This window comes from Oryzias melastigma, linkage group LG22, assembly GCF_002922805.2.
Source record: "Oryzias melastigma strain HK-1 linkage group LG22, ASM292280v2, whole genome shotgun sequence".
NCBI lineage: Eukaryota > Metazoa > Chordata > Actinopteri > Beloniformes > Adrianichthyidae > Oryzias > Oryzias melastigma.
This window is the reverse complement of record NC_050533.1, coordinates 26,705,044-26,718,850: the sequence shown is the minus strand read 5'-3', so window position 1 is coordinate 26,718,850 and position 13,807 is coordinate 26,705,044. Positions and strand designations below refer to the sequence as shown.

At 39.6% G+C, this 13,807-nt stretch overlaps 1 protein-coding gene across 1 annotated transcript in view; it reads left to right on the top strand.

Moving 5' to 3' along the window:
- Positions 1–1,060: 1,060 nt before the first annotated feature.
- Positions 1,061–13,807, top strand: part of rin3 (Ras and Rab interactor 3) — a 21,020-nt gene continuing 8,273 nt past the window's right edge. Inside the window, exons 1-5 of the mRNA XM_024277093.2 lie at positions 1,061–2,328; positions 7,009–7,540; positions 10,816–10,927; positions 11,061–11,133; positions 11,457–11,548. Of these exons, the coding sequence (XP_024132861.1) occupies positions 2,297–2,328; positions 7,009–7,540; positions 10,816–10,927; positions 11,061–11,133; positions 11,457–11,548 (841 nt within the window). The 5' untranslated portion in view covers positions 1,061–2,296. The remainder of the gene's footprint in view (positions 2,329–7,008; positions 7,541–10,815; positions 10,928–11,060; positions 11,134–11,456; positions 11,549–13,807) is intronic.

Sequence of the window (13,807 nt, the reverse complement as noted above, 5' to 3'; positions counted from 1 at the left end):
TTTCTGCTTGTAGGTGTTGACTCTTTGAAGACAACTGCACTGTTATTCTCATCTAACCAGGATTCAACTAAAAACATAAGTCAAGGTTATTCTCAGTAATAAAATCATTAATTAAACATTTTTTTCCTGCTAAAGACCTGACATTTAAAAATGCTGACTTGAGAGGTCAAGGAGTAATAATATTTTCATTTACCTTCAGTTTCTAGTAAGGCACAGAAAGAATGCTTACCTCTTTTAAAATCCTTTGTCCATCTCTTTTAATGTCCGTGGTATTAGCACACTCATTTTTTTTCATTAATCAAGTGCGTTACCGCTGTCAATGTTAATGTGTTACAATTTACATTCGCAGCCCTAATATATGTATATACATACTGTATATATATGTGTGTGTGTAGGGGGGGGGTCTTAGGGCTGTCAACATAATGTGTTCCATCTACAATAATATGCATATATCAGCTGGGAACTTTCCCACAGTCCAAAAACATGCTTCCTAGATTAGTTGAGTACTCTAAAGTAGCAGCCTTTCTAGGGTGTTACCCTACATTTGGCCAACTGTAGCCAGAACTGGCCCCAGCAGACCCCAAAAGGGTTATTACAGGTTGGATGAATGGTCATTTGTTTCTCTCCTTTGTCAGTGAATTAGGTGAACAAGTGAATCACATCGCCCTCATACTCAGTATCTTCAGCTGAAAAAGTCTCTGTTTGGTTCAAACATGTATTCAGAAACACCACAGCGGGTCCCAAGTACAGTATATGGTGACCTAAACTGGCAAACACACAACCAATTGCATTTTCTCAGTGGGAGGTGCCAAGCAGCCCATAAAGTCAGCACAAATTTCCGTACAAGCAATGAATCATGGCAGAGCTAAAATAAAAAGCTGCCCAAAACAAAGCAAACAGGAAGTTTAGATTTAGTCAAAAAGTAAAGTCTGTGCTGTGATGAAGGGTCAAACTCTATGGTCACACCATTATCCAGCTGTCAATAATTCTTACCTCAAAGTATGTTTCTCAATGCAAAATAGAAAGTGATTTTGGAGGGAGTCTCCACAGTTGAGAGCTTGTGTGAGGGCTCCCTCCAGTGGCTCTGGAGGTCTATTTTCCATGTAGTTCGGTGAGACAGCAGCTGAATGTCTGCAGGCAGATGCTGTCTGATTTGAGGTTTTCACACAGGAAGCAGCAGTAGACTTAAATCAACCTGACTTGTAGGTATATGGGTGTCTGGTCTTTACTGCTGATCCAAAACTCACTTTTCTTGTTTTCAGCTGACTAATATATTTAATTTGTACACACAAGTTCACATTTTGTCTTTAAATAGTTGTTGTTGAGGTTCACATCTTCCCCATAACTACTCAACGTACCTGGTACTTTCTGAGTTTGATGTAATTTTTAAGTGCGACTTTGAACCCATGACATGTCACTCAAAAGTCTTTAAACAAGCTAAAGTAAAAATAGCTGTGGAGTATTACATGCAGCTTTTACAATGAACCTGCTAACCAATAGTTTTGCATCTGGGTACAGATAAAAATGGAAATGCAGAAAACCCTTGAAATGTGAAGGGGCAGGCACTTGTGCCTTTGTAAACAATGTCAGGACTTTATCTGCAGTGGGCTGTGAAGACCATTTAGTTTTAACCATTTAGTTGTAACCATTTAGTTTTTGGTTGTTTTTTTTTTTTTTGTTGTTGCTTTTTTTTTTTATGAAAAAGCACAATAAAGGCACGTCGAAATAAAAGCTGCACTTCAAAATATTGTGTATCCTACTTGAGGAAAAGAAACCTAAAAGTTTAGATGGCTCACAAAAGTATGTAGCCTGCAGGAAACACTAATGTCAGCATTCCACAGTTGGAAAAGGTGGAGCATCTGGAAAACTTTGATGGGATACAAGGGGGAGGTGAAAGGGAGGAGTCTAAAGTAGCACACTCTGACAGAGACATTGAATCAATGTTAGCTACATTTATGAGCGTAAATGTAGGCATCTTGAAACACCAGCACTACAATCATTAGCTCCACACAGAAAACTAGAAAGAAGTGAGTCGTCACGAGCAGTGAAGAGCAGGAGGGGCAGGGAGGTCTGACCAAAGCACTCGGCCTCTTCCTGCTTCTCAGGAAGTTGAGGCAGAACCAGAGCGGAGGGCTGACACAGACAAGCACATTCTCCTGTAGCCCTCCAGTTTGTCTTCTAGTCGTGCTGCGATCAACAGGAGGAAAAAGAAGGGGGAGGGGGTTTGGGAAGAGGCGGGGCCGTGGATGGAGCGGAGGGACGGAGCCGTCGATTACTTTGAGTTTGTGGAAATAGGATGGAGGCAAGCATTGTTTCTCAGGACGCAGGGTGAGTTTCCACAGGGTTTGTGGACATGTACCTGTGTGCAGGCGTACGCAGGCAGGGTTTTTGTCAAGCCTTTGGGGTGGGCTGATTATCAGAGAGAAAAAAGGGGGAGCTGGGGTCACAAGTCAGACAACCACAGAGAGAAAAACAGATGTGATGACTCACTGGCTCATATGTAGGTCAGTGACTTTTTGAAAGACGAGGGAAAAATCCTGCTTTTGAGTTGTACAAAATCCGACTAACTAAGCTAACCCAGTGTGAAACAAAATGCTGTGTACTTTTATTTAGTTGCAGAAATGTTTAAGATATATTAATCAAAAGCTCAAAAAAGGAATAACCCACTGTAAGCAGGAACTTTGGCAACAGGCAAGACATGAACATGAATATTTTGGAATTAAGTTATCCAACATTTCAAGGATAAGTTTATCTTTTGGAGCGAACAAAGATGCTGTGAAAACAAAAACATTTTGTTTCCTCTTCCTGGAAAACTGCTGGAAGAACTATGACTCATTTGTTCTTTTATTATATTACTAGCAGAAGGAGTTTAGGCTCCAAATGAAAAAAACATATTTTAATCAAAAATGTAGAAAATTATTTTTACCATTACTGCTTTTTAAAATGTGTAGCCTCAAAATTGTAAAGCTCACTTTTTTTTTTTTTAACAAATAAAGTGACTTTTCCGGGTATCCGGAATGTTCATTATCATGCTCAAATTTCTTGAATGTCTGATTTTGGTTCAATGACTCTTTCCATGGGCTGGACATTGATACGGCCATGCACTGCTGGTTTTTCTCATCAACTAGAACTCTGGGACTCATCTGAACACCGAACGTGTCTTCTTTGTCTCTGTCCATCTGAGACAAACTGTAGTTGTAGATGTCCAGAAAGCTTGGCACACAAAAGCCTTCAGGATTCTTTCAGGACCCGATAAACTCTGATTCAGCACTAAGAGGTCTTAGAACTAAATGAACCCTAACCCTTCCTGCCTGATGAAGGAGGGCAGTGTGCAGTTCCTCTGACATTCTGTTGACATAATTTCCTGCTATTTAAAAAAATATCATTCATCATGTGTGTTCTCTTCGCCAATATGACAAGGTGATGAAGAAAGGAATAGAAAGAAAAGTTTTCACCTCAGAGCGTTTTGTGAGACTGGTAAGAGTTAAAAGGGTCAGGGTTGGCTGTTTGTTGAAGTTCAGTCATCAGATTAATATTTGGTTTGAATGTATATCAGGAATATCTTGGGCCTTCCTGTTTTTGAAATGCAAAATTTATCCATCCGTTTTTGTAGAAACTAAAACTTTTTTTTCTTGACTGGATGTGTTGGACGCTGCTGTAGTGACTGTTTTTTCTGTACCTGTGGAGTCCCTGCATGTGAACTCTTTTTGGAGGTTCTTGTGTTTTGTTTTTGTTTGCTTTTCTTATTATTTTTTTCTATTGGTTGGTGCACTGTCTGAGAACATATTGCATTGGCTATAGCTTAAAAATATCACAGATGTATCTCGAGGCCAATATGTGATCCTAAAAAAAAGTTAAACTGAAGACATTAAAGAAAACCAAATGTCTAGTAAACTGAGCTAAAATTGTGTGGACACAACAAAATTGGAATCTGGGTAAGCAGCGTGACCTAATTGTTTTATATTTATTTAGCTTTTCCTTTAATCAAAGTGTTCTAAATGTCAAGGTCCTGTTACTGCCACTTCAGTGCAGGCAGGAAAGTCCTTGTGACAAGGTTGTGATTGGTCTCTGGTGACTTTGGCTTTCTCTTTAGCTGTGTCCGCTGTACAACTTTTCCATGGAGGGAATACTAAATCTACAGCTGCAGAAAGATGCCTTACCTATGAAACCCCGTGGCAAACACTTGGGTGATTCTTTCCTGATAGCAAGTTGAGAATTAGCTCAATCGTGCACAAGTCATCCAGCCAAGAAGCAGACAGCAGTTTCAAATAGAGGGAACTGATTACAGTGGGGGAAAAAGTATTTAGTCATACACAGATTGTGCAGATTCTCCTACTTAAAAGGATGAAAGAGGCCTGTAGTTTTCATCATAGAGACAAAATGAGAAAAAAAAACTAGAAAATCACATTGTCTGATTTTTAACAAATTTATTTGTAAATTATGGTGGAAAATAAGTATTTGGTCAAGAACAAAAGTTAATATTAATATGTAGTTAAAAACCCATTTGTTGACAATAACAGCAGTCGAATATTTTCTGTTGCTGGTACTTTGGTCCATTCCTCCACTCAGATCTCCTCTAGAGCAGTGATGTTTTGGTCCATTCCTCCATCAGATCTCCTCTAGAGCAGTGATGTTTTGGTCCATTCCTCCCTCAGATCTCCTCTAGAGCAGTGATGTTTTGGTCCATTCCTCCACACAGATCTCCTCTAGAGCAGTGATGTTTTGGTCCATTCCTCTGCAGATTTCCTCTAGAGCAGTGATGTTTTGGTCCATTCCTCCATCAGATCTCCTCTAGAGCAGTGATGTTTAGGTCCATTCCTCCACCAGATCTCCTCTAGAGCAGTGATGTTTTGGTCCATTCCTCCGTGCATATCTCCTCTAGAGCAGTGATATTTTCTATGAGATCTAGAGACTTGATAAGCCACTCCAGGACCTTGACATGGTTCTTCTGAAGCCACTCCTTGGTTACCTGGCGAGTGTGTTTAGGATGGTTGTCATGGTGACAGATCCAGCCACGTTTTATCTTCAATGCTGATGGAAGGAGGTTTTCACTCTAAATTTCCTTTACACGGATCGGTCATCCTGGTCCCTTTGCTGAAAAACAGCCCAAATCATGATGCTTCCATCCCCATGCTTTACAGTAGGTATGGTGTTCTTCCTCCTCCAAACAGTAGAGTTCTTATCAAAAAGTTCTGTTCTGGTTTCATCTGACCATAGCACATTCTCCTAATCCTCTTCTGGATCATCCAGATCTCTCTACTAAACTTTAGATGGGCTGGACATGTTCTGGCTTTAGCGGGACGACACGTCTGGTTCTGCAGCGTTTGTTCTGTTACTGATGGTAGTCTTTATTACTGTGGTCCCAGCTCTCTGCGGGTCATTCACCAGGTCCCCCTGTGGGATTCTGAGATTTTTGTCATCGATTGGCCCCACAGAGTGAGGTATTTCAGGGAGCTCCAGATGGAGGAGATGATCAGTGGTCTTGTATGTCTTCCATTTTCTAATAATTGATTTCTTCACAGCAAGATGCTCATCTATTGCAGATTCAGTCTTCCTGGTGCAGGTCGTCAGTTTTCTTTCTGGTGTCCTTAGACAGCTCTTTGGTATAATATGATTTTCTTGTTTTTCTTTTTTTTTTTGTCTCATAGCTGAAATAATGAAGATGACAGGCTTCTCTCATCTTTTTTAGTGCATGGGAGGACTTGCACCATTGCTGGCTGACTGAATACTTGTCTGCCCCACTGTAGAGGAACCTTTCCTCACTCCTTTTTTCTTAATTTGACCATATCCCTAAATTGCCTAGAATGTGAACAAACGCAGCATCATTGAAAGCAGCTATAGGTTCAAGATGAGACTGAGAAAAGAATAAACCATCGAGCATGAAAAACAAAATAAACACTGTTTCCTGTGGCCACGATGGATGGATGGATGGATGATGGATGGATGGATGATGGATGGATGGATGGATGATGGATGGATGGATGGATGATGGATGGATGGATGGATGATGGATGGATGGATGGATGGATGGATGATGGATGGATGGATGGATTGACTTCAGTGCTAAAACAGAAGTTTATTTTTTTTATGTACGAAAAGTTGCTCATAGCACTAAGCAGTCAATGTTAAATGTCTTAAACATCAATTGCAAATGTTCACTCAAGTTTTTTTTAAGTCAACAAGTGACCAATTTTTTACAGTTGTTAGAAAAAAGTGCAAAAAAATGTTTTTCATTTGGGGAAAAGTTGGAAACATTTTAATTATGTTTAAAATATTGACATTCTTTTAACAAACACGTATTCAGTAACATTGAAATAATAGATAATAGTTTGATTTAAATTCAAACCAAAACAAATCAAATCTATCTTTATTTACAGAATAATTTTCATAACTGGTAACTCAAAGTGCTGTATACCAGTATAAACATTGTAAAGTAAGTCAATTAAGTCAATTGGCTAATTGTATCCATTACATAGATATAAAACAACAAAGAAATCAGGAGCTCAAATATAGGGTTCTGTAAACAATGTGGAAGCTGCCAATTAAATTCCCAGTATGTTGTACATTCCTGAAGGTGAAAAAACCCTTTTAGGGCCTTTTTGAGCATTTTTGCTTCACATCTGTTCAGAAGCAGATTCATTAAAGGCAGAAGTTCCAAACACTGGGAAAAGAATGTCTTCATGACAGCTAAGCAGCTGTTCTACTGTTAATAATAAAACTGTTGCTATCATGTCAGAGTCCAATTAAAGACAACACTCTGAAGCTTAAATGTACACTGGACTGATGCAAAGCTGATGAATTCCTTCAGTTAGCATTCCAGCTTTAATGTGGGCCCCGAAACAACAAGACAATCAGGGTTTAATGCAAAGTCCCAGGTTTCTTGGTTATTTTTGAGTGTGTGGTAACATCTCATGAGTACAAATGAAGCCATGTCTCCCAGGTCTCAGCGTAAACAGAAGCTGAAGTAGGAATGTAAACAAATGATTGTTTGTTTGTTTCGTTTTGCAGCCTCACAGCTCCTCAGACAGGAGCCCTGGAATCGCCATCCATCCTGTCTTCTCCCCTCGCACCCTCTTCAATGCCCTCACAGCCTCCAGACAGACCCTGCCGACCCAGACCGCCAACTAACACGCCAAAGTCCTCCCAGCTTCCTTCCAGACCTCCCCTGCCTGCATCCACCCCTGCTAACCTCCCTTCTGCCTCCATGCATCCAGTATCTCTGTCTTCCAACCCTCCTCCCCCATCTCTGCCCCCCCCTCTTTCTCCCATCGTAGTGTCCCCGTCTCCTCAGCAGTCCCTTTCAGGTCCGGTGCCTTTTGCGTCTCCTCCACTTACCTTACCACCTCCCTTATCTCTCACAGAGTCCCCATCTACTTGCTCCTTACAGTCTCCTCCCCCAGGCCCTGTTCTCCCTCTGTCCCCCCCAGCTCCTCCAGTGCTCAGCTCTATAGATAAGCTGGTTGGAAGCATTTCTATTTGGCAGCTTGAAGGACTCAGTCAAGAAAAAACAACTGGTATTTTGGAAAAAGAGCCTGCAGGGGTAAGACACACTTTTCCTTGGCTTCCCTCATAAGACTGTTTTAGGCAGGTGTGAAAAAAGATTGTAAATATATAACAAAATAAATAAAAAATCGTTTTCATCAATCATCAAAATGGGGTGATTCACGAGAGAATCTAAATCAAATTTAACTCGACCCCCCTTTGGCTTCAGAACAGCATCAGTTCTTCTAGGTTCACTTGTACACAGTTTTAGGCTCTTCCAAACATCTTGCAGAACTAACCCCAGATCTTCTGTGGGTGGAGTTTTCTCTCATCCCTCTGTCTCTTCATCCAGTCCCAGACACACGGGGGGTGAGATCAGGACTTTGTGGAGGTCATGCCATCACTTCTGTAGTTCCTGTTCTTTAAAAGTTCAAGAAACTTTCTCCGCGTGACTGTTTCCTGCAGAAGCTCACCATGGATTGCTCTCCAGTCCTTCCATAGACGACCTTCTGCTACAGCTAAATGTATCACATTTGAACTCATCCATAGACACATGCTGTCATTTCTCTACAGCATAGTTGCTGTGTTTTCCTTGCCACATGCGCGGTCTTCCCACGTCACCGTACTGGAGCTTTGGTTCTTTGGCTTCAACTCCTCCACAAGAATACTTCCGGTCAGACCTCTCTGGACAGAATAAGGGTGAACTTGGGTCTCTGTCCGGTTTCTGTCAGTTCTGAGCGGATGATGTTGCCAGACATCTTCTGATTTTGAAGGGCAGAAAACTTGATGTCGTTCATCTCCTGCTCTGAGTTTCTTTGGCAGACCACTGCATCTGCACTCCTCAGAGTCTTAATTAGTATGAAGTATTAATTTGATTCACTTTTTCCTATTGTTTGGTCACTTTAAATGTTCTAGATTGGTAAAAAAAAAAACTATATATACAGCATGTTTGAGCCATTTTCTGTTTACAGCATTATTTTACAGCGATCACTTCTACACAGTTTGAAAACCAGAATTTGTCTTCAGGCTGTAATATCTTTCAGCCAAATCCCAACATTTACAAAGAAAAAGATCAGGGTTTTGTGTTTGGTTCAATAACCTCATGCTATCCTATGGGGTCCAGATGACCCCTCCCTTGATGTGTGATCCTCCCATGACAAAGCTGGACAGGATTTCATGTCTGCCACAGACACCAGAGAAGATAAAAAATCCTTGAAAAGAAACTGTCTTGCACTTATAATGTAAACATACACAAATCAATAGCACAAGGGTTAAACTGAAGCACAGTTCAGTTAGTTGGAACTAGCATGTTTTCTCTTTATTTGCTACAATTTATTTGTATTACTGCCAATGCTTTTAATCTGTGCTTATTAAAATCTTTTGACTTTATAGAGATTTGGTTCAAGCACAGCATAAAAAAGGGAATCTACTCATGTTCGTGGTTTGAAATACTCAGGATTAACTTTAAAAGAATCAAATATATGTTCTTTAAAAATTATGAATCTTTAACTGGATCTAAAAGAAAAAGATGAAAGCAAAAACTAAAATAGTTTTCTCTTCATACAAGAAAAATCTTAAATGATGAAAGTAAATACAACTACAAATTATTTTCTTTTTGGCGTCTTTTCCAAAGTCCTGGAAAACATTCATCTTTTTAGTTTTTTCTTTCAATTGTTCTGAGTCTTCATTGATATAACATGACACAAAAACTAGCATCAGAAAAAGGTAAAGCAACCATTTCCACTTTCTGCTGCAATGAATCGCACTCTGCATGTTAGTAAAAAAATCAGATGAGACAAAGTTTACAAATCTGAATCAAAAATTAATTAACAATCCAGAAATGTTATCAAAACACATTCAACATGGCAATCTGATCTTACAGAATGTTTTGTAAGAATGGATTGGATTTTCTGTGCTCAAAGCGCTTACACCCCGCCCCGGTGCCTCAGGTCAGCTGATCAGCTTCTTCTGGAGTGACTGAGGTCCGAGAGGAAGCTCAGAGCGGAGCGAGCGCTGTCACTCTGTGCACTGAAGCTGTAAACACATTACCACTGAGCATGCGGCAGGCATCTTCACTGTCCATTTCTAAAAAAAATCCTTTTTTATGGGCAGGCATGAGACTCTGCTCTGCTGGTGTGTTTTACTGTTTGATTGTTTTATCATTGTTTTTTATCTGGTGTTTTTATGGTTTTCTGTATCTATCTATATTTTTAATCCTTAATTTTTAAACATTTTCGCTGTGTTTTATTGTTTTTTTAATTTTTTATGTACGGTACCTTGTTTGACTGAGGTCATGTTAAAGCGTCATATAAATCAAATAAACTATAACTACATTGTATTTCCATTATGAATTCACTTTTCATTCATACTGGGGGGTAGGAACCAAGCCGCCGACCCTTCAATGACCTGACCCACTGACCTGCCCGTCCACCTAGGCCACAGCTGCTTCTAGTATTAAAAATATACATATCATTTCTTTTGTGAATATGAGTTAAAACTCACAGTAGAACCAGATGCTTTTTAATTAAATTGCCATATAAAAGGATCAAGTCAATTTTTCAGTTGAAGTAAGCTAAGCAAAACAAAACATGCCGTCTAAAATACCAAAATCAGGTCTGTGACTAAAGTCTTAAGAAATCACGGACGATTTTACATGCAGGGTTTCTGTCAGATCCATAAAGGAAGTTATGTCGGCATCATGTCCACTGTTAACACATTCATAACAGTTTATGTGAATGTCTCTGACATCTGAAATAAAAAGATCTTAACCAGTTTAAACCGAACGAGTCAAGGAGAGGAGATTCTTCTGTCATCCAACAGAGCAGGTCATGAAGTTTCAGGATGAGAGCCGAAGGACAGGGAAACTCAAACTATTTAAGAATTTAAGTTTGCTTCTAAATAAAACTTTTTTGAGAAATTCCTGTTTTAAACCTGTCATTGGTGTCATGAAGGGCTTTACTTTTAGAGAAATATGGTTAATTTTAGCCACTCTGGGGTTTTACCTCACTGTGTTGGAGATGTTGCATTAAGACTGAAGCTTTCATGGTTGGAAAACAGAAGTCAGACTTCTTAGTTTAAAACTTTGATAATCATTATCATTAATGAAGGAAATATTTTATTTTATCTTTTGCATATTTGCTAATACAAATATAAGAGACGTTTTCAAAATCTAAACACAGGACACGCTCTGCATGTGTTCAGTGTTTGGGGGAATGCTGGGTAAAAGTCACACATTGTCACACTTGGACTCTTGTTATTGTGTTACACAGCCGGTGTTCTTCCCCATTGGTTTTTTGACCACAACACTGTAACAGCTGCTGTTGATTCTTGCAGATGTTCCTGGTTCACAGCACAGAAGGACAAGCCACAATGATTTCTGTTCGTCTTCCGGATGAGCAGGGAGCACCGCACGTACACAACCTGACGCTCAAGCAACACAAGAAGTGTATGTGCTGTACAACCATGCAGCTTCCTCTTCTGACAGCTGCAGCACACTATGTCACTGCAGTGTAAATTTAGCGTGGGCCGAGGCACATTACATGACTGAATAGTTTCCTCTTTGACTGTTTCTCCTCTAGTCATCCACTTAGAGGGTTCTTCTCTGGTTTTTGATGACATTTGTAAACTGATCCTCTTCTATTGTTCCAGCAGGTAAATCACACACACATGATTCAACACACACATACAGAACAACACACACATATGCACATACACCCAAAGGCAAACACAAAAACACATGCACACTAACAAATAAATAAACACACCTGCACACAATAACACAAACACACAGAATACGCAGACACACAAATAAATGCACATCCAGATACATATCCATGCTCAAAGACACACACACACATACACACCGACAGTACATGTAAAATCAAATACGTACAAAAAGCTGGACACTCACTTCACGCCCTTACAAAAAATGTGCAAAACTTTCATGAGTTGATCATGTTTGCTTTGTCAATTAGGGACATCTTGACAGTCTTGCTAAGATTACCTCAGGCCGTTTCCATGACGACTCAGAGAGAGGAGCTGCAAGTCATCTCAGCTATGGGTGCTGGTAAAAACAATCTTTTTCTTTTATACATGTTTTCCTATGAAGTTGACAGAGGAGTTCAGCAGAGAAGCTGAAAGGGTCGTGGGTGGGGGGATGTACATCTTTAACCCTTTACACCTGGGGGGTCGCTGGTGACGCTTTTCCCCTTCAAAATTTACTGGAATTACTTTGAGCATCTTAACAATTAAATAAGTACAGTAAAATCAAAGATCATGAACACTGGAGCTCTGGTGTTAAAGGTGAGATTAGGTTTAGTTAACCTGCACAAAAGATTAAAGTTAACTTAAGGAAAACCAAGACATGTCATGCACTAAATCACGTGTCAAAGTTAAGGCCCGGGGACCGTATCCGGCGCTCATTTCTAACTTGTATAATTTTGACAAAATATATTTTTATGGAGAGTAAAATATTGAAAGTTATTTAAGGTTTAAGTTGATTTATTCTGGAATAATATTCCTGCCTTTTTATTATTCATAATTATGTTAAAAAGTTACAGGTTTACAGTTTTAAAAATTGGAATTCTGGTAGCTTTTTGGACTATTTCTGCATTTACTAAGATTTTAGGATATTTTGGTGTTTAGCTAGTATTTGAGTTACATGCTAGCTTTTTGGCCTATCTGGGTTTTATTTATTTATTAGGCTAATTTGGCATTTAGCTAATATTTTAGCTGGCTATCAGCTTCAGTGATTTCAGCTATCAACATCAGCTTTTTTTAGCTATCAATCTCAGCCAATCTCTTCAGCAGCCAAATTCAGCTTACAGCATTCACACTAGCATTATCACAGGTAAAGCTATAAATTAGTTCTATAATTATGTTAAAATCTGACAGTTTTAAATTTTTAAAAATGTAGTTTTAGAAGGTTCAATAAATCTTTATCCTCTTTGGCCCACAACCTAAGGTGTGTTTTGGATTTTGACCTCTCGTGCGACTGAGTTTGACACCCCTGCACCAAAGCCACAGCTTGTTTTTGAACTTTGCCAGTACATAAAAATGACTAAAAGTTTAGCTATCACCTCTTGTGTTACTGTGAATCTATTTCTGTGAAGTCTTGAGCTTTGCCATTTCGAGCTAAGAACTGTGCACAGAGGGGGGGTGGCCGGGTGCTCTACCAACCGTAAATACAGCAGTGGTTTTATACTCAATAAATCCCTGTTTTGACAGTAAAATCTGCCCAACACAAGAGGCTCTCAGCCTGTATCTGTTGGCTCAGTTGTTGGACAGGACAAGTAAAAAAAAAAAAATATATATATGTCTAAATGTTTTAGTACAAACATATTACTACAAAGCCACACAGCTTGATGGATTGTTGGAGACATTATAGGTAATGTGGTCTGGAGCCTAGTGGAGTCAAATGTACCGTGCTTAAACTATTTGGAAATTAGTTAAACAAAGTTTGACTACTTCTCTGACTTTTTGTGTCCTTGGAGTGCATCTTGTACATATAATTATTACTGTTTTAACTAAAATGCTATTTTTCATAAGTATAAGTTATTGCAATTTCCCCATTGTGGGACTAATAAAGGTTTTCTTCTTATTATCATTAGAGAGCTGCAATAGAGGGGTAAAACAGCCACGTGGCTCCGGAGCCGCAGGTTGCAGACATCTGGTTTAAAGTAAAGTAAAAAAGCTAGAAAAAAAATTCAGATCTGAAAAACAAAAGATTAAAACTCCACAGAGTGAGCATATATAACAAGTATAACAAACATCAAACTGTGGCTGGACAGTGGAAGGAAGAGTGTTGCTGACTGTTTCAGCTTTTTTCATTAGGAATTCTCTTTGTCTGACTTTGGAGCACCGCGCTGGGCTGAACCTCCAGAAGATTATCTTTGTTTTTGAATCATTCTGAAAGAATATGAACCCAACCGAAGTAAAAAAAAAAAAATGTTTGTGACTGTTAATGGAACGGCCTTAATGCATGCTTTGTGTTAAGGTGCATTCACACCGAACGTGAGTCGTGTGGCCGAGGCGGACAGTTTCAATGTTATGTCAATGGAACTCTGAGGCGAATTGAGCGACTGGCGTGAATCAGGCGGCGCAGCCAAAATGTAAATACCTGAAGTTTGACACGTGGCTGCATCGCATTAGCCAAACAGGAACTCTTTGGGCATATGACGTTTTCAGTGACCTGATCAGCAGGTAAATTATTAATCTAATACGAGTGTTTTGTCGACGGTTCTCTGGCTGCAGCCGGCCTCCTGGACTTCAGCGGAGCTCGCTCTATATGGCGGCGGACAGACAGCCTGCTCGGGTCTCTGAAATG